This window comes from Salvelinus namaycush, chromosome 25 (genome assembly GCF_016432855.1).
Source record: "Salvelinus namaycush isolate Seneca chromosome 25, SaNama_1.0, whole genome shotgun sequence".
Taxonomy (NCBI): Eukaryota; Metazoa; Chordata; class Actinopteri; order Salmoniformes; family Salmonidae; genus Salvelinus; species Salvelinus namaycush.
The window spans coordinates 40,304,078-40,330,321 of NC_052331.1; the positions used below are offsets into that span (position 1 = coordinate 40,304,078).

General features: G+C 45.3%; 2 protein-coding genes across 2 annotated transcripts; both read left to right on the plus strand.

The window, feature by feature from the left end:
- The first annotated feature begins 11,775 nt into the window (after positions 1–11,775).
- Positions 11,776–15,028, plus strand: LOC120019946 (neuronal tyrosine-phosphorylated phosphoinositide-3-kinase adapter 2-like). The gene is made up of 3 exons (XM_038963357.1): positions 11,776–11,785; positions 12,285–13,364; positions 15,012–15,028. The coding sequence occupies exons 1-3, from the start codon at positions 11,776–11,778 to the stop codon at positions 15,026–15,028; spliced, it is 1,107 nt and encodes a 368-aa protein (XP_038819285.1).
- Positions 15,029–21,197: 6,169 nt separating this feature from the next.
- Positions 21,198–25,010, plus strand: LOC120020086 (zinc finger CCCH domain-containing protein 13-like). Its single transcript, XM_038963523.1, has 3 exons — positions 21,198–22,756; positions 24,070–24,167; positions 24,289–25,010. Exons 1-3 carry the CDS (start codon positions 21,469–21,471, stop codon positions 24,529–24,531), a joined length of 1,629 nt encoding a protein of 542 aa, XP_038819451.1. The 5' UTR covers positions 21,198–21,468; the 3' UTR covers positions 24,532–25,010.
- Positions 25,011–26,244: the final 1,234 nt, after the last annotated feature.

The following is a 26,244-nucleotide window of genomic DNA, read 5'->3' on the forward strand; positions in this document are numbered from 1 at the left end:
ATCCTGACTGGTTGCTCCACTGCCTGGTACGGCAATTGATCGGCCCCCGACCGCAAGGTACTTCAGAGGGTAGTGCGTACGGCCCAGTACATCACTGGGGCAAAGCTGCCTGCCATCCAGGACCTCTACACCAGGCGGTGCCAGAGGAAGTGTTATGCTGGTGAATGAGGACCCAAAAGCGACTTAATAGAAACAGAGTCTTTATTCCAGTCTTAACAAAACACGATACTCCTGGATATTATCTTAGGTAAATCCAAAACAGGAAAACTGAAATCCTCTCGTCAGTAGAGAGGAACGACTGGAGACGCGACCACAGACTGCAGGTCGCTTCGGGAAGGCACAGGCCGTAGCTGACATAGACACCTGCTCACACGCAGCATCTGAAGAAGGCAAAAACACGACAGGGCGGAACAAGGACACAGAACAGCAAACATCAAACAAGGATCCGACAAGGACAGAAGCGGAAAACAGAGGGAGAAATAGGGACTCTAATCAGAGGGCAAAATAGGGGACAGGTGTGAAAGAGTAAATGAGGTAGTTAGGAGAATGAGGAACAGCTGGGAGCAGGAACGGAACGATAGAGAGAGAGAGCGAGAGAGGGAGAGAGGGAGGGGGAGAGAGAGGGATAGAAAGAGGAAAAGAACCTAATAAGACCAGCAGAGGGAAACGAATAGAAGGGAAGCACAGGGACAAGACATGATAATCAAAGACAAAACATGACAGGAAGGCCCTAAAAATTGTCAAAGACCCCATTCACCCCAGTCATAGACTGTTCTCTCTACTACTGCATGGCAAGCGATACCGGAGTGCCAAGTCTAGGACAAAAAGGCTTCTCAACAGTTTTTACCCCCAAGCCATAAGACTCCTGAACAGGTAACCAAATGGTTACCCGGACTATTTGCACTGTGTGCCTCCCCCCTCTTTTATGCTGCTGCTCTCTGTTTATCATATATGCATAGTCACTTTAACTATACATTCTTGTACATACTACCTCAATTGGCCCAACCAACCAGTGCTCCCGCACATTGACTAAGTGGGCTTTCTGCGTTGTGTCCCACCACCCGCCAAACCCTCTTTTTACGCTACTGCTACTCTCTGTTCATCATATATGCATAGTCACTTTAACCATACCTACATGTACATACTACCTCAATAAGCCTGACTAACTGGTGTCTGTATATAGCCTTGCTACTGTTATTTTCAAATGTCTTTTTACTGTTGTTTTATTTCTTTACTTACCTACACACACACACACACACACACTCTTTTTTCGCACTATTGGTTAGAGCCTGTAAGTAAGCATTTCACTGTAAGGTCTACACCTGTTGTATTCGGCGCACGTGACAAATAAACTTTGATTTGATTAGCATGTGAGTTCGATTACAGGCTCAAAATGGCCAGAAACAAAGAACTTTCTTCTGAAACTCGTCAGTCTATTCTTGTTCTGAGAAATGAAGGCTATCCCATGCGAGAAATTGCCAAGAAACTGAAGATCTCTTACAACACTGTGTAAAAATCAGCCATTTCCAGCTACAATAGTCATTAACACCATTAACAATGTCTACACTGTATTTCTGATCAATTTTATGTTATTTTAATGGACAAAAAAAAGTGCTTTTCTTTAAAAAAACTAATACTTTTCTAAGTGACCCCAAACCTTTGAATGGTAGTGTATATATAAACTCCCAGTAATTTATTGGGTTAAAACACCAATGTTTCGGCATCACTGTGCCTTCTTCAAGAAGCGTTTATGCCGAAACGTTGGTCCTTCTTCTGACACCACCTGGTATAGAGGTCCTGGATGGCAGGGAGCTCAGCCCCAGTGATGTTCTGGGCCGTACGCACTACCCTCTGTAGCACCTTGCGGTCGGATGCCAAGCAGTTGACATTCCAAGCAGTGATGCAGCCAGTCAAGATGCTGTCAATGGAACAGCCATTCGTCCTGTATCATAACAAACATTTCTCTCTCTCTCCCTCTCTCTCTCTCTGTCAGGACGGGCGAAGAGGTGGTGACCGAGGAGAAGCACCTGCGTATGGGCTCCATGACCATGCCAGCCCCCCCACAGCTTGCTTGTGGGCCGGGCTTTGCCGTGCGCTCCCAGTCACTACACTCGGTGGGCGGGGGCAGTAACGGTGGTGGAGAGGAGGAGGTGGGCAGCCCCACCTCCCGCAAGCAGCCCCCACCCAAACCCAGGAGGGACCCGGCTACCAAGCTGAGCATTTCCTCTGAGACAGTGGACCACAGCCCCACCTTGGTCTGCAGGGGCTGCAGGGCCAATCCAGATGGTAAGTGTTGAACAACGAGACTAGATACGCAAACATAGCCTGTAACTCAAGTAGCTAGGGGAAGATAGGCCTACTAAACAGCAATGGAAAATGCTACTTAACGCACAGCTACGCAAACAAACAAGACCATTATGCAACAGCCAACAATCACGGGAAAATACTACACAACTACAACAAATAATGCTGCGTACCACAAAGCTAAGAAAACAAACTACACGACAACACACAACTACTCCAACATTCTACTCAACTACAGAAAAAAAACGACCAAATATGCACCAGGTGGTGTACACTGAGTGAACAAAACATTATGAACACCTGCTCTTTCCATGACATAGACTGACCAGGTGAAAGCTGTGATCCCTTATTGATGTCACTTGTTAAATTTTACATTTACATTTAAGTCATTTAGCAGACGCTCTTATCCAGAGCGACTTACAAATTGGAAAGTTCACACATATTCATCCTGGTCCCCCCGTGGGGAATGAACCCACAACCCTGGCGTTGCAAGCGCCATGCTCTACCAACTGAGCCACACGGGACCCGCTCCACTTCAATCAGTGTAGATGAAGAGTAGGATTGTGTATGTGTGTAGACAAAATATTTAAGTGCCTTTGAACGAGGTATGGTAGTAGGTGCCAGGCGCACCGGTTTGTGTCAAGCACTGTAACACTGCTGGGTTTTTCACGCTCAACAGTTTACCATGTATCAAGAATGGTCCACCACCCAAAGGACATGACTTAATTGTGGGAAGCATTGGGCCAGCATCCCTGTGGAATTCTTTTGACACCTTGTAGAATCCATGCAGTCTCTAAGGGCTGAGCTGTAAACAAATGAAACATCAGCAGCAGTGAGATTGAATGAGCCGAGCAGCCAGAGTGCCGTGTACATGAGGTTGAGCGCAGTGTACATGAGGTTGAGCGCAGTGTACATGAGGTTGAGCGCAGTGTACATGAGGTTGAGCGCAGTGTACATGAGGTTGAGTCCAGTGTACATGAGGTTGAGTCCAGTGTACATGAGGTTGAGTGCAGTGTACATGAGGTTGAGTGCAGTGTACGTGAGGTTGAGTGCAGTGTACGTGAGGTTGAGTGCAGTGTACATGAGGTTGAGTGCAGTGTACATGAGGTTGAGTGCAGTGTACATGAGGTTGAGCGCAGTGTACATGAGGTTGAGCGCAGTGTGCATGAGGTTGAGCGCAGTGTGCATGAGGTTGAGCGCAGTGTGCATGAGGTTGAGCGCAGTGTGCATGAGGTTGAGTCCAGTGTACATGAGGTTGAGCGCAGTGTACATGAGGTTGAGCGCAGTGTACATGAGGTTGAGCGCAGTGTACATGAGGTTGAGTCCAGTGTACATGAGGTTGAGTCCAGTGTACATGAGGTTGAGTGCAGTGTACATGAGGTTGAGCGCAGTGTACATGAGGTTGAGCGCAGTGTACATGAGGTTGAGTCCAGTGTACATGAGGTTGAGCCCAGTGTGCATGAGGTTGAGTGCAGCCATGTGGATGAACAAATCAAACATTGTCATCTAGTGAGTGTGGCTCTGCTCAGGTCATTCAAACCCACTGTTCCTGATGGTCATGAATGATGTTTATGTAGGCCAGATTTAATTTCAGCCCAGGTGGCCAATGTTTGCTACAATCATTGGATGTTGGATGTGCGTACAGACTTTTATTTCATCATAGGGCGGCCTTTAGGGCCATGGGGCGGCCTTTAGGGCCTTGGGGCGGCCTTTAGGGCCTTGGGGCTGCCTTTAGGGCCATGGGGCTGCCTTTAGGGCCATGGGGTGGGGGGCCTTTAGGGCCATGGGGCTGCCTTTAGGGTCATGGGGGGCCTTTAGGGCCATGGGGCTGCCTTTAGGGCCTTGTGGGGGGCTTTAGGGCCATGGGGGGCCATGGGGCTGCCTTTAGGGCCTTGGGGCGGCCTTTAGGGCCATGGGGCTGCCTTTAGGGTCATGGGGCTGCCTTTAGGGCCATGGGGTGGGGGGCCTTTAGGGCCATGGGGCTGCCTTTAGGGTCATGGGGGGCCTTTAGGGCCATGGGGCGGCCTTTACGTCCTTGGGGGGCCTTTAGGGCCATGGGGGGCCATGGGGCTGCCTTTAGGGCCTTGGGGCGGCCTTTAGGGCCATGGGGTGGGGGGCCTTTAGGGCCATGGGGCTGCCTTTAGGGTCATGGGGGGCCTTTAGGGCCATGGGGCTGCCTTTAGGGTCATGGGGGGCCTTTAGGGCCATGGGGCGGCCTTTACGTCCTTGGGGGGCCTTTAGGGCCATGGGGCTGCCTTTAGGGCCTTGGGGTCCTTTAGAGCCACGGGGCGGCCTTTAATGGGCGGCCTTTAGGGCCATGGGGGGCCTTTAGGGCCATGGGGCTGCCTTTAGGTCCATCGGGCGGCCTTTAATGGGCGGCCTTTAGGGCCATAGGGCGGCCTTTAGGGCCATGGGGATGCCAGTAGCAGTGCATGGGTAAAATCACTGGGGAAGCCAGTGAGTTGTGATAATTGCGTTGTTTACTCTATAACCTGTTAGTTCATATGCCTTGACACTGTGATATATACAGTGCCTTCGGAAAGTATTGAATTTTTCCACATTTTGTTAGGCTACAGCCTTACTCAAAAATGTATTAAATTGTTTATTTCCCTCATCAATCTACACACAATACCACATAATGACAAAGCAAAAACATTTGCAAATGTTAAAAAATAAAACAAAACTGAAATATAACATTTACATAAGTATTCAGACCCTTTACTCAGTACTTTGTTGAAGCACCTTTGGCAGCGATTACAGCCTCCAGTCTTCTTGGGTATGACGCTACAAAACTTGGCACACCTGTATTTGGGGAGTTTCTCCCATTCTTCTCTGCAGATCCTCTCAAGCTCTGTCAGGTTGGATGGGGAGCGTTGCTGCACAGCTATTTTCAGGTCTCCCCAGAGATGTTCGATCAGGTTGAAGTCCGGGCTCTGGCTTGGCCACTCAATGACAATCAGAGACTTGTCCCAAAGTCACTCCTGCGTTGTCTTGGCTGTGTGCTTAGGGTCGTTGTCCTGTTGGAAGGTGAACCCTCGCCCCAGTCTGAGGTCCTAAGCGCTCTGGAGCAGGTTTCATTCAAGGATCTCTCTGTACTTTCCTCCGTTCATCTTTGCCACTGAAAAACACCCCCACAGCATGATGCTGCCACCACCATTTTCTTTATTTTTTATTTAACTTTTATTTAACTAGGCAAGTCAGTTAAGAATAAATTCTTATTTACAACGACGGCCTAGGAACAGTGGGCTAACTGCCTTGTTCAGGGGCAGAACGACTGATTTTTACCTCTTCAGCTTGGGCATTCAATCTAGCAACCTTTCGGTTACTGGCCCAACACTCTAACCACTAGGCTACCATGCTTCACCATAGGGATAGTGCCAGTTTCCTCCAGACGCGACGCTTGGCATTCAGGCCTGGTTTCATCAGACCAGATAATCTTGTGTCGCATGGTCTGAGAGTCCTTAGGTGCCTTTTGACAAACTCCAAGCGGGCTGTCATGTGCCTTTTACTGAAGAGTGGCTTCTGTCTGGCCACACTACCATAAAGGCCTGATTGGTGGAGTGCTGCAGAGATGGTTGTCCTTCTGGAAGGTTCTCCCATCTCCACAGAGGAACTGTAGAGCTCTGTCAGTGACCATTGGGTTCTTGGTCATCTCCCTGATCGAGGCCTTTCTCCCCCGATTGCTCAGTTTGGCTGGGCGGCCAGCTCTAGGAAGACTCTTGGTGGTTCCAAACTTCTTCAATTTAAGAATGATGGAGGCCACTGTGTTCTTGGGGACCTTCAATGCTGCAGAAATGTTTTGGTACCCTTCCCCAGATCTGTGCCTCGACACAATCCTGTCTCGGAGCGCTACGAACAATTCCTTTGACTTCATGGCTTGGTTTTGGCTCTGAGATGCACTGTCAACTGTGGGACCCTATATAGACGGGTGTGTGCCTTTCTAAATCATGTCCAATCAATTGACTTTACCACAGGTGGACTCCAATCAAGTTGTACAAACATCTCAAGGATGACCAATGGAAACAGGATGCACCTGAGCTCAATTCCGAGTCTCATAGCAAAGGGTCTGAATACTTATGTAAATAAGGCATTTCTGTTTTTTTATTTTAATAAATTTTCCCAAATTTCTAACAACCTTTTTTGCTTTGTCATTATGGGGTATTGTGATGTCATTATGGGGTATTGTGTATAGATTGCTCAGGCTTTGTATTTATTTAATCAATTTTAGAATAAGGCTGTAACGTAACAAAATGTGGAAAAAGTCAAGGGGTCCGAATACTTTCCGAAGGCACTGTATGCCTTAGGCAGAGACAAGAAGAAGACACAATGGCAGAATAAATTCAACCACACCTTTGTTTCATCACAAAACCGGAGAGCAACCTATGTCTGGTGAAGTCCACAAAGCATATTGCATGTAACAAACAGTTACATGACCTACAGCATGGTCTAACAAGTTAATGTTTCTGACATTTTTGGACCTCTAAACAACTATTGATTTAGAACCACATAGAGTCCCAAAGAAAACATTCCAGCACAATTTCAACTTCAACATTTCAACATCATCAAATCACCTCTGCTTAGTCTAATACAGTGACAAGTAAAATATACCAAAAACGATTTAGTCCAATCAACGTAAGCTAAATATGATGCGGCTTTCCATGGTTCTGGTGTGTGTGTGTGTAGTAGAAAAGTAGAAAAAACATGTTGACTCACTCTACATGTAGAGAAACATCGATGCCATCCTCCTCTCTTTCATGTTGGTGAAACATTCTATGACTCTGTCATACTGTACACGCTTTTATTTGTTGTTGTCCTAGGCTACCTGGTTAAAATGCCTGCTCGCTAGCCTAACTTCCTTTCATGGGCAGTGTTAGCTAGTTCACATTAGCCTTCTACATCAAGCTACATGTTGAACTTCCATCCTCTCAGTCCCGGGGCACAATTTATGAATTTATGGTTGGATCAGAATCGGCGTTATAGTCATTGGCCAGTACGGAGAATTAAGTAAAACCACAAGGCCAAATCCCTATCTCTATCCATGGCTAATTTAGAAAAGGGACAATTTTTGCTAGCTAGCCACCGGAGGACAACAACACAATAATATGCGAACAATTCAAGTTGTTTCTGTCAATCACGTATTTCTATCGATGCGATTTAATAGGAGTGAAGCCAAATCCAAACTGGCTTCCCTTGACACTTTTTTATGGTGCGCAATGACCATTCATAATTGAGCTCATTCAGTTTAGCTCATAGATGATTGGCTATTATTTAATTTTTTTTAAATATCAAAGGAGGCCAAATGCTCTCTGTCTTCCCTTGCATTCAATGCTACAGGCGGCAACAATGTCATACTCTTTATGACCAGACAGCATCAGATAGATGGCCTACACATACAGAGACAGAGGGGCGCTGTTTTGCTCTCTCTAATGCTTTCTCCAGTGAGATGCATTCATCCTCTTGCGAAATGAAGGAAAATTATGAAACACAGAGAGTTGAAAGATAAATTGTTTGTTCTTGGTACATTTTTGGTGAAGCCTGGCTTCCCTTGGCATCCATGAATACACGCCTGGGGGCTGCCTGCAATCATGGGACTGCTGGTTAGCAAGATTTGATTTGGGCCTTCTCCTCTCCACACGGACATGTCGCAGTTCTAGATCCCACGATGATGTCACAGTGTTAGATCTCTCGATGATGTCGTGTCAAGGATGAGCAGTCCCTAAGTCAAGGTCATTCAGGTTTCTCTCACCCCCCCCCCGCCCCTCATTTTCCTCTGGGATTACACAGTAACACAACCTGACTACTGACTCATTCAGGCTTGAGAAGGTTTGAAAGGTGCGTGCGAAGTGACCGGTCCCATTTGTGATGTGGTGATGAAAGCGAACCACCTGCAAAATGCCTCCCCAGAGTATCTGCGTTCTACAGTATCTGCGTTCTACAGTATCTGCGTTCTACAGTATCTGCGTTCTACAGTATCTGCGTTCTACAGTATCTGTGTTCTACAGTATCTACGTTCTGCGTTCTACAGTATCTGCGTTCGACAGTATCTGCGTTCTGTGTTTTACAGTATCTGCGTTCTACAGTATCTGCCTTCTACAGAATCTGCGTTCTGCGTTCTACAGTATCTGTGTTCTACAGTATCTGTGTTCTGCGTTCTACAGTATCTGCGTTCTACAGTATCTGTGTTCTACAGTATCTGTGTTCTGCGTTCTACAGTATCTGCGTTCTACAGAATCTGCGTTCTACAGTATCTGCGTTCTACAGTATCTGTGTTCTACAGTATCTGCGTTCTGTGTTCTACAGAATCTGCGTTCTACAGTATCTGTGTTCTACAGTGTCTGTGTTCTGTGTTCTACAGTATCTGTGTTCTACAGTATCTGCATTCTACAGTATCTGCGTTCTACAGTATCTACAGAATCTGCGTTCTGCGTTCTACAGTATCTGTGTTCTACAGTATCTGCGTTCTACAGTATCTGTGTTCTACAGTATCTGTGTTCTACAGAATCTGTGTTCTACAGTATCTGTGTTCTACAGAATCTGCGTTCTACAGTATCTGTGTTCTACAGTATCTGTGTTCTACAGTATCTGTGTTCTACAGAATCTGCGTTCTACAGTATCTGTGTTCTACAGTGTCTGTGTTCTGTGTTCTACAGTATCTGCGTTCTACAGTATCTGCGTTCTACAGTATCTGCGTTCTACAGTATCTGCGTTCTACAGTATCTACAGTATTTGTGTTCTGCGTTCTACAATATCTACAGTATCTACAGAATCTGCGTTCTGCGTTCTACAGTATCTACAGAATCTACAGTATATGTGTTCTACGTTCTACAATATCTACAGTATCTGTGTTCTGCATTATACAGTATCTGCGTTCTACAGTATCTGCGTTCTACAGTATCTGCATTCTGCGTTCTACAGAATCTGCGTTCTGCATTCTACAGAATCTGCGTTCTACAGAATCTGCGTTCTGCGTTCTACAGTATCTGCGTTCTGCATTCTACAGAATCTGCGTTCTACAGAATCTGCGTTCTGCATTCTACAGAATCTGCGTTCTACAGAATCTGCGTTCTGCATTCTACAGAATCTGTGTTCTGCATTCTACAGAATCTGTGTTCTGCATTCTACAGTATCTGCGTTCTGCATTCTACAGAATCTGCGTTCTGCGTTCTACAGTATCTGCGTTCTGCGTTCTACAGTATCTGCGTTCTGCATTCTACAGAATCTGCATTCTACAGTACCTGCGTTCTACAGTATCTGTGTTCTACAGTATCTACGTTCTGCGTTCTACAGTATCTGCGTTCTACAGTATATGCATTCTATAGTATCTGCGGTCTACAGTATCTACGTTCTACAGTATCTGCTCATCTGTTTTCCTCGTAAGGCTTTTTAAAATCCTGCAAAGACCCTGTTTACATATGGCAAAGGAATTTGCGGTCACATCCGAAGAGATCAGGGTTGGTTTCCTGATAGCTTAGGCTTATGAGTGTTTTAACATGATGCATCTTTCCTACAAACGGACGGAGATGTAAAATACGTTTCCCAAATCACCACGCAGAGAGAACGGTTGCTAAGTGGGTTGTTGGAGCATGTCAATACTGATAGGATCGAAAGAAAGGAAGCGCTGCTCTCGGATCAGTTTTCTCCATTCAAATCTTTCCTTAACGTTATAATTATTTCACAATACTGACAACAGATCAGCCCCTAGAGAGAGATTCTCACATACGGCTGCAAATATTGAGGCGGCTTATTCTAATGCTTACCCCCCAAAAAACGCACTAATACACCAATTTGGCACATCATTGCACACGTTGTCACACATCATGAAATATGTTGAGACAAATTACAAACAGTAGCCTACAAGTAGCAAAATAAACCTCAATTGATTGAACATGAAATGTATTTCAATATGATTGAAATGGGCCTATAGCTTACTGTTTATATTTGAATGCAGTCATCTCAGTTTTCATTTGAACCATCTTTGTTTTATACGTCTCTTGTTTGTATTAATTGCAAAGACATTGGCAACTTTTGTATTTGACTGTCAACTTTGTTCTGATGTTATCGCAGTCACATAGACATGTTTAGCAGAGATCTTCTGTGTATAAAGTGGACAAAGAAAAGCATCTAACGACGCATTTATCTGTTCTACTGGTCTGAGCCGTTAGATTACGAATGTTTTCAAGTGCAACTTTAATAACGATGGTTTTTCGTGAAAAAGCTCAGAGATTTAACGATGCTCCTACGAAGGCTCTAACGATGAACTTAAGCCTTAAAATGCTCTTGGGGAAACTGGGCCCTGATCTTCATGTCCTGGTTGTGAGCCGTTTAGTTTAACTTTTATCCTCACCACGTAGATGAAAGTAATCTTCTCCGCATCTGTCGTGAGGAAAAGTGTAAGAGGACACTGCCAACTGTTACATGTTCACCTGCATTTACTAATAACAGTGGATCTCAAATGAAAACAGAGGAATGAAACGAATGATGGGAGTTGGACACATTGAGGGAAAAAAAGGATGGTGATAGAAAACGTAAGTAGAAAGTGTAGAGACGAGGTAACGAATGGATGGACATTTGACCATCTCTGATCAGATACGATTTGTCTTTACTTTATTCAAATCAAATATTACTGGTCACAAAGACATATATTTAGCGGATGTTACTGTGGGCGTAAGGAAATGCTTGTAATGCTGTAAAAGCAGTAGTGTGGCCTTGCGTTTACTGGTTAGGGGTGTAAACTAACGGAGCATAAGCACCTACCTATAAACTCAATCACTGTGCAGCTGTACAAATGTATGCCTATATCATGTAGCATGTAAACAACCAGATACTTTGACAGAACAGAAACCACCTGCTGATCAAGGAAACAACAAGTGCTGCAAAATGATCAAGAAATGAACAGGCTATTGAAAGTAATATAATATAGTAATATAGTCTTAAGGGGCTGTGAGAGACTTAAGGGTGAATATACGGTCGCATTTGACCGCGTTGCAGTTTGATGTGTATGACGGTTTGAGTTTGACGTGTTGTGACGGTTGGTTAGGGAGTTGCCTTGACTGCCTCAGATTGGAGGGGATCCCCGTGTGCACACAGTTCTTCCCCTGCGCCACGGCAACCATCCCACAGAAACAAGACCCCCCCCCCCAGTAGCCCGGCCAATCAGAACGACAGCAGGCAGCGTGTGCCAATGAGGCGGCGGCAACGGTGGCTCTCTAAGACGTCCAGGCCAATCGCCGTCTGAGTGTGGGGGGTGTCCCTCACCGAGGGGAGGGTTGTTACGTGTGCCAGATCGGGTTCTGAGCGGAGCAGGGGGAGGGACCAGTCAGAGGCAGAATTCATTCAGGAGAAGCGACTGACCTAGATTCCATTTCCCCCAGGATGGAGAGGGGGTGAACACATCCACTACGGGGGAGGGGGAGAGAGAGCCGGGGAGGATGAATTCATCATCAGTGCATGAAACAGATCTCAAGAGCCACCATGCAACCCAGTTAGCATAATGATAGTAATAATAACAAGTCATCCGAGTACAGAGACACAAGTTACACTGAGACGTCTATACACACATTGGACCACAGCTTGCTGAGCTCAAATCTCCTATTGTCACCTCAGGTTGAGATGCATGGCTAAAAAGAGTATATAGTGGTTGGATTAAGGTTCAGGGTGTATATGAAATATATGAAAGGGATAAATTGTGTGTGTGTGTGTGTGTGTGTGTGTGTGTGTGTGTGTGTGTGTGTGTGTGTGTGTGTGTGTGTGTGTGTGTGTGTGTGTGTGTGTGTGTGTGTGTGTGTGTGTGTGTGTGGTGAAGGTGGTTGAGTCATAGAGAGGAGCCCCTGGGACTGTCTCTGTATGTAGTCATGTATCAAATATATCTGACTCAATGAATGTCGTTCAGCTATTGTGACCTAATGCCATGTAACATGTAGTAATACAACGATAAGGTTTATGCTGATTGGCTGAACGCTTTTTGTTTTCTGTTCCTTCAGCGCCACAAGGCTGCGGCGAAGACTGCAAGAGCGTTCCTCCGCCCAAACCCAGGAGGAACCCCAACACCCAGCTGAGCACCTCCTTCGATGATTCCTGCATCAGGAAGCACATTGGCTCCAAGAGTCACTCCCCTTCTGGCGAGCGCGAGCGCAACCCCTCGCCGCCGAGCGACGAGAGCCCCAGCCACCACTCCGACTCGGATGAGCCTGTCTACATCGAGATGGGCGCCAGTGTTGGGGGCGGCGGGCACACAGAGGCACCCAAGAGTGAGGACGAGGAGCCGGGAGAATCTGTGTACGAGGAGATGAAGTACCCTCTCCTGGATGAAATGGACTACTGCTGGGCTCCCCTGGGGTGCCGCTCTGCCTGCCCCACCCCGGCACCACTGGACCCTGAGCCCCTCAGCCGCTGCTCCACCCCGCGTAACATCCCCCTCTGCGACATCCCTGCGCCGTTCCCCAACTTGCTCACCCACCGGCCGCCCCTCCTGGTGTTCCCCCCAGCGCCGGCCCAGTGCTCGCCAAACTCGGACGAGTCCCCGCTCACCCCTCTGGATCCCCTGACGACGCTGTCCATGATGGACAACCCCTGCGCCTACAACAAGTCGCCCACCTCCTCTTCCGAGCCCCCCTTGGCGCACCTCCGCAGGGAGCTGACAGCCACGCCCACCCTGACCGTGTCGGGACGCTCGTCGGCTCCACCCCTGCCCTGCACCCTCTACAAGTCCTCAGCCTCCTCAGCCCACGGCTATCAGCGCAGCCACTCAGCCTGCCCCTCTCCCGTCAGCATGGGCCGCTGCCTCACGCCGCTTAGCCTGATGCGCACACCGCCCTTCGACGCCCCCATGCCCTTCCCGGGCGGGCTGCCACGCAGCGCCTCCACCACGCCCCATGGAAAGGGCTCGCCCCCACAGGACTGCGTGGCTGGGGGCAGACTGCATGGGTCGATGCAGAATGTGTCCACGGGACGCTCACGCACACCGACTAGCCCCCTGGACGAGCTGACCAACCTGTTCACCGCCGGCAGGAACATGATGAAGAAGAACACCGGCGGCAGGAAGTCCAAGGAGCCCGGGGAGAGTGAGTGTCAATCAATCATTCAGTCAATACATCACACCATCATCTATTTGTCAATATAGTTACAGAGTCAGTCAATACATCACACCATCATCTATTTGTCAATATAGTTACAGAATCAGTCAATACATCACACCATCATCTATTTGTCAATATAGTTACAGAATCAGTCAATAGCTACATAGAGCTGAAATAACAGAATAGTTACTTCATATGTATCCAGTCTGATCCAATATGACTGCCGTGTCGTAACCCACACAGTGTAACATTGACACATTGACTCACAAAATACAGCCATGTTAATTTTTTAATTTATTTAAAATTAGTTGTTAGTGGTCTCATCCACGTCGTATCAACGTAACTCCCTTTTCATCTGGTAAAACAACGTCCAATCCCGCTAAAGTAGGAGATGCTGCTGATAGCAGGCATGCAGGACATGCCATGGGTGTTTTGTGGCTCTTTGCAAGCATTTCCTCCATTGATACAGATCATATGATTTTAATTTGGCAGGATTAGGGAGTAGAGCGGCCGGCATTAGGACCTCTCAAACCCTGCAGTGGCATTAAGCCACCGCACAGCATTACTGATAAATATGTAAACATCAGGTTTAAACACAGGAAGCCAGTGTGTCCAGTCCAGGACCCAGACAAAATGACATTAATGGTGAATTCAGATAGGTTCCCAACACCGGAGATGAACACATTTCTATATAGCTTCAGAAACCGTCCTATGAGCTGTATTTTCAATCATGAATTCATACTTAATTTGTATGCATAATTTAGCCATTACTTTTCTCCTAATGAACGATCTCTATTGAGACATAGCCTGAAACTTTAATGGGCCTCTAATACAAAGGAATAAAACATGAATTTGTGTTTAAAACCACGTAGGCTATGCATTGCATATGCACACTGTACTGCAATCCGTAAAGAAGTAACTCATGTGTAGGTATTCAGAATTTACACGTTTGTGTTCCTTAATAATGGGCACAAGAGCAGTGAAGTGTGTGAGTGGGTTTTTATCAGATTGGCAGAAAAGAGCAGCTGATGATTTGGAGAGAGATCTAACATACTGTAGCAACTAACTCAATAAGGGAATTCCCACCAGTTGAGTGCATTTGAATCCATTTAGTTCAAAAAGGACTGGGCATGTGTCAATCAATCTGCACTTAACTCCCAGAGCTTCATAGCAACCATCAACTCCAAACCAGTCATAGCAACAGAAGAAGGAGCCTCTCTTATTTCCCTCCCTGTGAGGAAGTGGGCCAATCACAGTGCAGGTCACGCCCGGCTTCCAAATGATCTTGTGCAAGGCAGTGGGCTCCTGAGAGACAGCCAAGGCTTTTACACCTGATCAAAGAGTTATATTCCTCTGTTGGCCCAATCAGCTAGTAGAGATTTAACCAATCAGGGAAACATCTTCACAGTCACCAATCAGGAGAGAGAAAGAACAGTTGCTGACTTCTATGACAGTTGCTTGACTTCCTGGAATTATACCACAATCTTCTCTGACTGTTGGAAATCTTAGTGGTTGTGGCAAATGTTTGCATCTTGCCTTTTATGCAATTTCTGTTTAATTCTTTGGCTTGTGGAAAAATGTATGCCTATGTAGTAATGTCTTATTGATGCATGGTTCTGATTTGTCCTTTAGCCCCATATGGCTCATAAACCATGTTTACTCACACTATGTAATGGCGGGCAATGCTGTGAAGTCTACAGTTAAAAAAAAAATCTTATTCGTTTCTATTGTAGCACCTGCGTCCAGCCAGCCTATTGGGGCTCACGTAATGGCAGGTCTGCTGAGCAACGTTCTATGATTGGTCACGTGCAGGCATCCTCTTTCTATCCGGGAGGATAGACGATAGGAACACAGCTGGCTAGCATGACCCACTTTTCCCCTGGTTCGTCACCTCTATGAGACCGTAACAACCAGCACGCGCTGGTGACACGCAGGCCTTGTGATATTGGACTTCTGTGAAAGCAGTAATGCACCAAAGCGCTCTGCTGGGAATCAACGATGCATGTTCGTTTTTGATTTTTTTTGTTGCAGAGATTGACCAATGTCTTTTATGGAAGGCAGATGTTAGTCTCTGTAGGCTGTTGCCTTTTGGTTGTCAAAACGTCGAGGAACGCTCTCTGACTTCTAACTTCCTTTACATAGTTTACAAATCTGGACAGAAGAACAGTGCTGCCCATAGACATTTTGTGAATGAGGGATCTAAACGAGAGAGAACATTACAATCATCATATAGGGCCACTTTCACCAAATTCGATAGATTAAGGGTTGCACACATCGCTACGAATGTGGATCGCTTAAAGATCGTCTGCCGATTTTTATTCGAACTGTGTTAAAGGGACATTTCTGAAATGTTCGATGTCATATTCATCATCAATGTCATCAATGTTCCATCTAAACTGCGCGTGTGCGCACCACCTCCACGACTGCCGCGCAGACACAAGCGATTGGACTTCACTTGAGTTCGACCCATTAGTTTGCACTTTATAGAATCAACATTATATCACACCCTTTTCAATGCAACAAACCAAAACAAATCTAACTTTGCAAGATTGAGTCTGTGATTTTGTTGTAGGCAGAGCCAGAGCGCAACGGAGTAGAATTCTATTGGTGGAGGTAGCCCACGAGCGGTCGTTCAAATACCCACGAATGAATGAGCTGCGCATGTGCACATTTGTTGACATTCTTTTCTAGTTAGCGAGTTATTAGCCCAGTTAGAGATACCGCTTCCTACAAGAGTACAAAACGTCTAGGCTATATTTCAAGCAGTCTTTGAAAAACCAGTCAGGTAAAAAGCTTATGTTTTAATTAAAGGGGCAGTGTTGTATTTTGAGACAGGCTTGACTATGCAAATAAGCGAATAGGCAGAGGGGTAGCCTACAGTGTCTAATTCTCTGTATGGTAATACTAATAAATGCTATTTTGTAAAGTGGTTTCTTGCATCATACAATACAATGCAATTTACAGTCATCTATTTGACCCATGGTGTTAAAGACCAAGTCAAAAATAATTTATAATTATCAAGCCCTTCATAATGTAAAAATCTATCAATCTATTTCCATGTGAAAATTGTATGGGATTTGCTCCATTGGTTTTGTTGGTTTAGGCCTGCATTATGCTCAAATAGCCACAATAGTCTATTGGCTACTATCTAAAACTGTAAGGGTACAGCCTCAGTGTTCACTGTGTTCATTGTTCTCTCTATCAGCATGTTAAATGTGCAACCAGAGGGAAAAAAAACTCTGGACCACCTTTACTCCACACACAGAGATGCATACAAAGCTCTCCCCCGCCCTCCATTTGGCAAATCTGACCATAATTCTATCCTCCTGATTCCTGCTTACAAGCAAAAATTAAACCAGGAAGCACCAGTGACTCGATCAATAAAAAAGTGGTTAGATGAAGCAGATGCTAAGCTACAGGACTGTTTTGCTAGCACAGACTGGAATATGTTCTGGGATTCTGATGGCATTGAGAACTACACCACATCAGTCATTGGCCTCATCAATAAGTGCATCGACGACGTTGTCCCCACAGTGACCGTACGTACATACCCCAACCAGAAGCCATGGATTACAGGCAACATCCGCACTGAGCTGAAGGCTAGAGCTGCCGCTTTCAAGGAGCTGGACTCTATATCCCGCTATGCCCTCAGACGAACCATTAAACAGACAAAGCGTTAATACAGGACTAAGATCGAATCGTACTACACCGGCTCTGACGCTCGTCGGATGTGGCAGGGCTTGCAAACCATTGCAGACTACAAAGGCAAGCACAGCCGAGACCTGCCCAGTGACACGAGCCTACCAGACGAGCTAAACTATTTCTATGCTTGCTTCGAGGCAAATAACACTGAAACATGCATGAGAGCACCAGCTGTTCCGGACGACTGTGTGAACACGCTCTCCGCAGCCGATGTAAGTAAGAGCTTTAAACAGGACAACATTCACAAGGCCGCAGGGCCAGATGGATTACCAGGACGTGTACTGCGAGCATGCACTGACCAACTGGCAAGTGTCTTCACTGACATTTTTAATCTCTCCCTGTCCGAGTCTGTAATAACAACATGTTTCAAGTAGACCACCATAGTGCCTGTGCCACAGAACACTAAGGTAACCTGCCTAAATGACTACCGACTCGTAGCACTCACATCTGTAGCCATAAAGTGCTTTGAAAGGCTGGTCTTGGCTTACATCAACACCATTATCCCAGAAACCCTAGACCCACTCCAATTTGCATACCGCCCCAACAGATCCACAGATGATGCAATCTCTATTGTACTCCACACTACCCTTTCCCACCTGGACAAAAGGAACACCTACAGTATGTGAGAATGCTATTCTTTGACTATAGCTCAGAGTTCAACACCATAGTGCCCTCAAAGCTCATCAATAAGCTAAGGACCCTGGGACTAAACACCTCCCTCTGCAACTGGATCCTGGACAACCTGATGGTCCGCCCCCAGGTGGTAAGGGTAGGTAGCAACACATCTGCCACGCTTATCCTCAACACGGGGGCCCCTCAGGGGTGTGTGCTCAGTCCCCTCCTGTACTCCCTGTTCACTCATGACTGCACGGCCAGGCAAGACTCCAACACCAGCATTAAGTTTGCCGATGACACAACAATGGTAGACTTGATCACCGACAACGACGAGACAGCCTATAGGGAGGAGGTCAGAGACCTGGACGTGTGGGGCAAGGACAACAACCTCTCTCTCAACATGATCAAGACAAAGGAGATGATTGTGGACTACAGGAAAAAGAGGACCGAGCACGCCCCCATTCTCATCGATGGGGCTGCAGTGGAGCAGGTTGAGAGCTTCAAGTTCCTTGGTGTCCACATCACCAACAAACTAACATGGTCCAAGCACACCAAGACAGTTGTGAAGAGGGCACGACAAAACCTATTCCCCCTCAGGAGACTGAAAAGATTTGGCATGGGTCCTCAGATCCTCAAAAGGTTCTACAGCTGCATCATTGAGAGCATCCTGACTGGTTGCATCACTGCTTGGTAGGGCAACTGCTCGGCCATCCGACCGCAAGGCACTACAGAGGCTAGTGCGAACCGCCCAGTTCATCACTGTGACCAAGTTTCCTGCCATCCAGGACCTCTATACCAGGCGGTGTCAGAGGAAGGCCCGAAAAATTGTAAAAGACTCCAGCCACCCTAGTCATAGACTGTTCTCTCTGCTACTGCACAGCAAGCGGTACCAGAGCACCGCCAAGTCTAGGTCCAAGAGGCTTCTAAACAGCTTCTACCCCAAAGACATAAGACTCCTGAACAGCTAATCAAATGGCCACCCAGACTATTTGCATTGCCTCCCCTCTCTTTTACACCGCTGCTACTCTGTTATTATCATCTATGCATAGTCACTTTATCTTCAGGCTGCAGGGTGAATATTGAAAAAACTGGAAAATATGCGCACATTTTCAAACGGCCTCTTAAGAATTTTTTGATCTTCCAATATGCATATATTTACTATTATTGGATAGAAAACAGTCTATAGTTTCTAAAAACGTTTGAATTGTTTCTCTAAGTTGAACAGAACTATTTTTACAGCCCATTTCCTATCCAGAATTGAGATTTCCAAATGCGAGGTCTCTCTTTAAGACCTTGTCTATATAAGGTCATGTCACTTAGGACCGTAGAAACACGTCACACGCCTTCATCTGGGTGTAATGCGGAAGTGAGAGAAGAAAGGAGTCGAATATCTCTTTCAGGGGCTGAACACCACAACTTCTTGTGAGACCTACGCAGTTTAATTTTTTTTCCGGGCGCGAGTCAGAACCTGGACTCGGCTCCTGGAATACGCTCGTTTAAGGTGAATATGACCTCTGCCTACGATATTATTTGATACATGTCACAAAATCATCCTAAAGTATGTTTTTTCAATATACTTTAATTATATTATTGCAATTTATTCTGGACTTTAGACGTGATGCTTTGGAAGAATTGTTTGAAGAAGGAGAGGTTAGCGCCGCACGGCCATTGTGCTTGCTAAACCAAGAGGGAAATAGTTCGTTCTGGAACCCAACTAAAGACTTTACTGGACAATGGACCCCGTTACAACATTCTGATGGAATATCAACAAAGATAAGGACCCAATTTGGGATGCTTTTTCATATATCTGTCGAACTGTGCTATGCTAGCGCTTGACTAGAATCAATGCTGCCGTATGCTAGCTAATGTTGTAAGCTAATATAACGATATATTGTGTTTTCGCTGTAAAACACTTCAAAAATCGGAAATATTGGCTCTATTCACACGATCTTTGTCTTTCATTAGCTATCCACCATATGTTTTTCTGAAATGTTTTATGAGGTGTAATTAGTAGTTGACGTTGGTGTCTGTATTTTCTCTGGCTACTCCCGTGCGATTTCAGACTGTAGCTATGATGGTAGCAGTAATGTAAAACTGATTTATAGCTAAAATATGCACATTTTATGAACAAAACATAGATTTATTGTGTAACATGTTATAGGACTGTCATCTGAGGTAGTTTTTTCTAGGTTGTTTAGGTTGGTTGTAGGTTAGTTAGGTTGGCTTGTGCATGCTACTTGAATCATACTTGTGCTGCTGCTACATGTCTGTCCACTTTTTTATTTGGTGGTGAGCTAACATAAATATATGTGGTGTTTTCTCTGTAAAACATTTAAAAAATCGGACATGTTGGCTGGATTGACAAGATGTTTATCTTTCAAATGCTGTATTGGACTTGTTAATGTGTGAAAGTTAAATATTTTTAAAAAATAGATTTTGAATTTCGCGCCCTGCAATAGAGCTGGATGTTGTCATAAGTGTACCGATATCGGGACAGCCCGCCTAACAGGTTAATACCCACTTTGAATACATTCTTATTTCAATGTCTTCTCTCTGTGTTAGGGCTCAGACACACCAATAGCATTTGCTGGCTGAAAGTACTTTAAAAAGGGACATTTCAAAATGTTTAAACTTCATATTCATCATCTCCAGCTCCAACCCCAACCTCAACATATGTGAAAATGGTGGGTTTCTATGTTCTGTAGTATAAAATATAGAGATAGATAAGTGCTTCCAATGACATTGTTGTGAGTCGTGTGATTTTTAACCAATTATGAGGAGGCATTGCCTACTAATTGCCTCCTAATTGGTTGATGATGTCATTGGAAACACTTGTCTTTCTCTATCTTTTTTACTACAAAACATAGAAACTTGCCATTTTCACATATATTGATATTGGGGTGGTGCTGGAGATTCAATTTTTTTGGGGCACTGAGCAAATTTTAGGACTTGTGAGCGGAAACTTGAACGTTGTGAGAATTTTGTGCAACTTCCGGTGCGCATTTCAAATCAAATCAAATGTTGTTAGTCACATGCGTTGAATACAACAGGTCGTAGACCTTACAGTGAAATGCTTACTTACGAGCCCCTAACCAACAATTCAGTTTTAAAAAATACGGATAAGAATAACAAATAAAAGAAACAAAAGAGAGCAGCAATAAAATAACAATAGCGAGACTATATACAGGGGGGTACCGATACAGAGTCAATGTGCAGGGGCACCGCTTAGTTGAGGTAATATATACATGAAGGTAGAGTTATTACTGCGCCTTTACCTAACCATTTGATAATAGCATCTATGCAAATCACATCCTGGATGTCTCCATGGCAACTGTGGAACGAAACAGCGTTATATCCCAGCATAACCATAGTTCATAGCTCCCACAGCGCATGGGTGACACCAAGTGGCCGTCCAGCGGTAGTGCAGTATAAATACATAGATATTACAGATGTACTTACATTTTTCATCTTCTTTATGGTATATAGGCTATGTTTACTAGTTATTTTTGTGTGGACATAACTTGGGATTTTTCGGTACGTTGACTGTTTGTCCTCTGTTACAGCCGAATCCAAGAGTAAGTCTCACAGTGAGTCAAAACGTGATGGCAAGGAGCGGCACAGTCACAAGGAGTCCAAACGGGAGAGGAAGGATCGTAGCAAAGAGTCTTCTTCTCACCTACGCAACACCAAGGACAGGAGCTGTAGCAGCGTGGAGCCGCTGCCCAGGCGATATAGCAAAGACCGGGGTTGTAACAGTGTGGAGCCCTTGGCTATGAAACGGGACAGCAGAGACCGGGGTTGTAACAGTGTGGAGCCCTTGCCTATGAAACGGGACAGCAGAGACCGGGGTTGTAACAGTGTGGAGCCCTTGCCTATGAAACGGGACAGCAGAGACCGGGGTTGTAACAGTGTGGAGCCCTTGCCTATGAAACGGGACAGCAGAGACCGGGGTTGTAACAGTGTGGAGCCCTTGCCTATGAAACGGGACAGTAAAGGCAGAGGATGTAAAAGTGTGGAACTCCCGCCTGTCAGACGGTACAGCAAAGACAGAAGTGTCCACGGCATGGAGCCGTTACTGCAACTGGACAGCAAAGACTCTCCCCGGAATGGTGTGGAGTCCAGACATGACAGCAAAGACTCTCCCCGGAATGGTGTGGAGTCCAGACACGACAGCAAAGAAAGGCTCAGCCACCAGAACCCACCGGAACTTCTACCAAGGCAAGATAGCAAAGACCAAACCAGGAACGGAATGGATTCGAGACATGACAACAAAGAACAAATGGACCAGCCACCAGAGCTTCTACCCAGGGAAGATAGCAAAGACCGAGTCAGGAACGGAATGGATTCGAGACATGACAACAAAGAACAAATGGACCAGCCACCAGAGCTTCTACCCAGGGAAGATAGCAAAGACCGAGTCAGGAACGGAATGGATTCGAGACATGACAACAAAGAACAAATGGACCAGCCACCAGAGCTTCTACCCAGGGAAGATAGCAAAGACCGAGTCAGGAACGGAATGGATTCGAGACACAACAGCAACGAACAAATGGACCAGCCACCAGAGCTCCTACCCAGACAAAAAAGCAAAGATTCACCCAGAAATGGCCTTGAGTGCAGACGTAATAGCAAAGACAGAGACAGGGAGAGCTACGGCCTAGAATCTAGACATGAGGGCAAAGAACGAAGTTACAATGGAATGGAGCCCTTTCCCTTACCCCGACAGGAAATCAAAGAGTCAGACAGAAATGGCCTTGAAGCCAGGCGTGACAGCAAGGACAGAAACTGCAATGGCTCAGAGTTGCCCCCCCGGCGCGACAGCTACGGCAAGAGTGCCAATGGGGTTGATCTTAGGTGCGTCAATAAAGACCGGGTTTGCCATAGCTCAGAGGCCTTGCCCAGGCGTGATGTCAGAGATAGGGGGACCTATAGCGTGGAGCAATCAAAAGCTCAAGCGAGGAACGGTGTATCAGGGCAACAACAATCATCGACTGCCACACCAACTCGGCATGGGAGACCTGCTGGCAGTCCGCCAATGGTGTTTGGAAGTGGCAATACAGGTGAGGATAGCCTAAATGAAATTGCAATCCTTCAACACAACCAGACAGACACCATGAAGTGACTATGGTAAATTATTTGCAGACGGTAAACATGTCCTCATCATGCACAATAATCTGCAAAGTTTACTGAGATGCTATACTGTTGATTGCAATTTAACATGCCATTTACTGAGAGTCAGTAGTCTATCCATAATTTAAAAAAAATAATTAAAGTGAGCATTCTCTGACTGGGTTGGGTAACTAACATGTATATAACCAAGGTAGTAAGGTTCACACTGGGCAAAAACTGGTTGAATCAATGGTGTTTCCACGTCATTTCCTCACAAAAAAAAATCTATGAATCAACTTGGAAAATTTATTGGATTTGCAAAAAGTTATCAATTTAAGGGAATTTCGTATTTTTTTTTCACACAACTTTTAACCTAAATCCAATGTTGATTTCCCATTTAAATTCATGGTAGTTGACAACTCAATCAAATGTAAATCAAAAATGTGCCCAGTGGGTTATTATTGATATTTGAAGTTATTGGCATAAAATAAACTTGCTGAAGTAAATTAAATATTTAGGCCTACTAGCTGAAGAAAACCATCCACACATCAGTTTAGCAAGTGTTTGTTAGTTTGGACAGGCCGGATTGCAGAATCTCATTGCTTTGACGGAATATAGGTTTTCAGCAATAGGTAAATTGGCTATTGAAATTGGTAGCTAAGTTAAGATAACTATTCAGCGACCCACTGTCGAAGTTAGTTTAAGCAAAGTTGTTAGGACTATGTGTAGCCTTCTGAGTGAGCTTGTTAGCTAGCTAGCTAGACATTGATAATAGGATATTTCATATTCTACCAGTAAAGTTACAAAGAATAAATAAAATTGTACACTTTATACATGAAATAAGCAACATACCTAGGCTACTTCACCAACTGTGCTCATCAAGTTGCAGTCTAAAACTCTATTTAAAACTCTATTTTTCTATGGTTTTGGTGGGAAGATAATCACACTGTGCACACCCTTCACCAGGTGCAGGTGCTTTTTGAAACATTGTATAGCCGAAAAAAGCTAGTAGCTTAGGCTACATAACATAAAAGTAAATGCGATTCCAAGCGTTATCTTATAGACAAGACAGAAAAACATGGTGAGAGTACAATATTTATTCTGGTCTTAAAAGATGGCAACGGGTATCAATGCATGTGGTGGGTTTGAGATTGTGTTTAGGCTTACAACTGTGTGTTGTTTCACCGTAACGTTTTGTTGTATGTAAACCATTAAAAGAGTGAGCTCAATTAATTAATTGAAATGCATTTGTCCCTCTTTGTAGAGCTGAAACCAGCACCTACGAAGTATGGCCACTCCTCCTCTGGCCCAGTTACACCCTCTCCCTTAGGGACCCCACAGAGGCAAGCATCAGAGGCACAGGTAAGTCGATGAGATAGGCCCCTCCTGCAGACCTGGATGAATATAGATTTAGTTTTCTTTCATTCTTGAGATGTGCTTTACTTTCCCTGGTTGCTTACCGCTCCACTCCGCTTTTCCCCAGGCGTCCCAGATGCCGTGGAAGTGTGGGGACAGCACCATGCTGGAGCAGATCGAGAGGAAACGCTCCCTGTGCATGGAGATCCGCTCCAGGCAGCGGCCAGACAGGAACCCCCCGGACAGGAACCTCTGTAAGCAGGACAGCATGCCTACCCTCCCCATCTGGGGGAAGAGCAACGGGGCCAAAAAGATCCGGCCTCCCCCCTACCCAACACAAACCACCGTGTTCTGGGACACAGCCATCTGACAATAACCCGCTTGGCCTCACGCCCATCCTCCTTCTGAACTCTGTGCCTACTGATTGGCCTTCTCCACATCAGAGGTGTCAGGGGCAGCCAATAAGAGCAGGGGGGGGGATCGCTGATGTCAAAGGACAATGGTGGTTACCATAGCAATATTTCAGCTTGTTCAGGTTTACATTTTTCTTATCATCACCAGTGATATTTGATATTTTTCTATTTCATGTGACTTCGTATGAATAGATATTTTCTAAACAAAAAGCTATGAAGCAGCAAAAAACGATGTAGTTGTAGATCAATCCGATGTAGTTTTTCAAATGTTTTTTTTGTATTTAACATTTTAAAGCATAGTCTTTCAAGCATAATTCTTTATGCCAAATGCTCTATTCATTTCCAATGCTAGACGTACTCTTTTGAATGGAGGATATTCTGACGGTCAACACGCTGTCACTGTTATGGGTTGAGGAGTTCAGTTGACATACAATACAGTACCAGTCAAAAGTTTGGACACACCTACTCATTCAAAGGTTTTTCTTTAATTCTTACAATTTTCTAGGTTGTAGAATAATAGTGAAGACATCAAAACTATGAAATAACACATATGGAATAAGGTAGTAACCAAAAAAGTATTTTATATTTGAGATTCTTCAAAGTAGCCACCCTTTGCCTTGATGACAGCTTTGCACACTCTTGGCATTCTCTCAACCATCTTCACCTGGAATGCTTTTCCAATAGTCTTGAAGGAGTTCCCATATATGCTGATCACATATTGGCTGCTTTTCCTTCACTTTGCGTTCCAACTCATCCCAAACCATCTCAATTGGGTTGAGGTCGGGTGATTGTGGAGACCAGGTCATCTGATGCAGCACTCCATCACTCTACTTCTTGGTCAAATAGCCCTTACACAGCCTGGAGGTGTGTTGGGTCATTGTCCTGTTGAAAAACAAATGATAGTCCCACTAAGCGCAAACCAGATGGGATAGTGTATTGCTGCAGAATGCCATGCTAGCCATGCTGGTTAAGTGTGCCTTGAATTCTAAATAAATCACTGACAGTGTCACCAGCAAAGCACCATCACACCTTCTCCATGCTTCACGGTGGGAAGCACACATGTAGAGATCATCCGTTCACCTACTCTGCGTCTCACAAAGACACAGTAGTTGGAACCAAAAATCCCAAATTCAGACTCATCAGACGTAAGGACAGATTTCCACCGGTCTAATGTCCATTGCTAGTGTTTCTTGGCCCAAGCAAGTCTCTTCTTCTTATTGGTGTCCTTTAGCAGTGGTTTCTTTGCAGCAATTCGACCATGAAGGCCTGATTCAAGCAGTCTCCTCTGAACAGTTGATGTTGAAATGCGTCTGTTACTTGAACTCTGTAAAGCATTTATTTGGGCTGTAATCTGAGGTGCAGTTAATTGCCGATTTCTGAGGCTGGTAACTCTAATGAACTTATCCTCTGCAGCAGAGGTAACTCTGGGTCTTCCTTTCCTGTGGCGGTCCTCATGAGAGTCAGTTTCATCATAGCGCATGATGGTTTTTGCGACAGCACTTGAAGAAACTTTCAAAGTTCTTGAACTTTTCCGGATTGACTGACTTTCATGTCTTAAAGTAATGATCGACTGTCATTTCTCTTTGCTTATCTGAGCTGTTCTTGCCATAATATGGACTTGGACTTTTATCAAATAGGGCTATCTTCTGTATACCACCCATACCTGATCA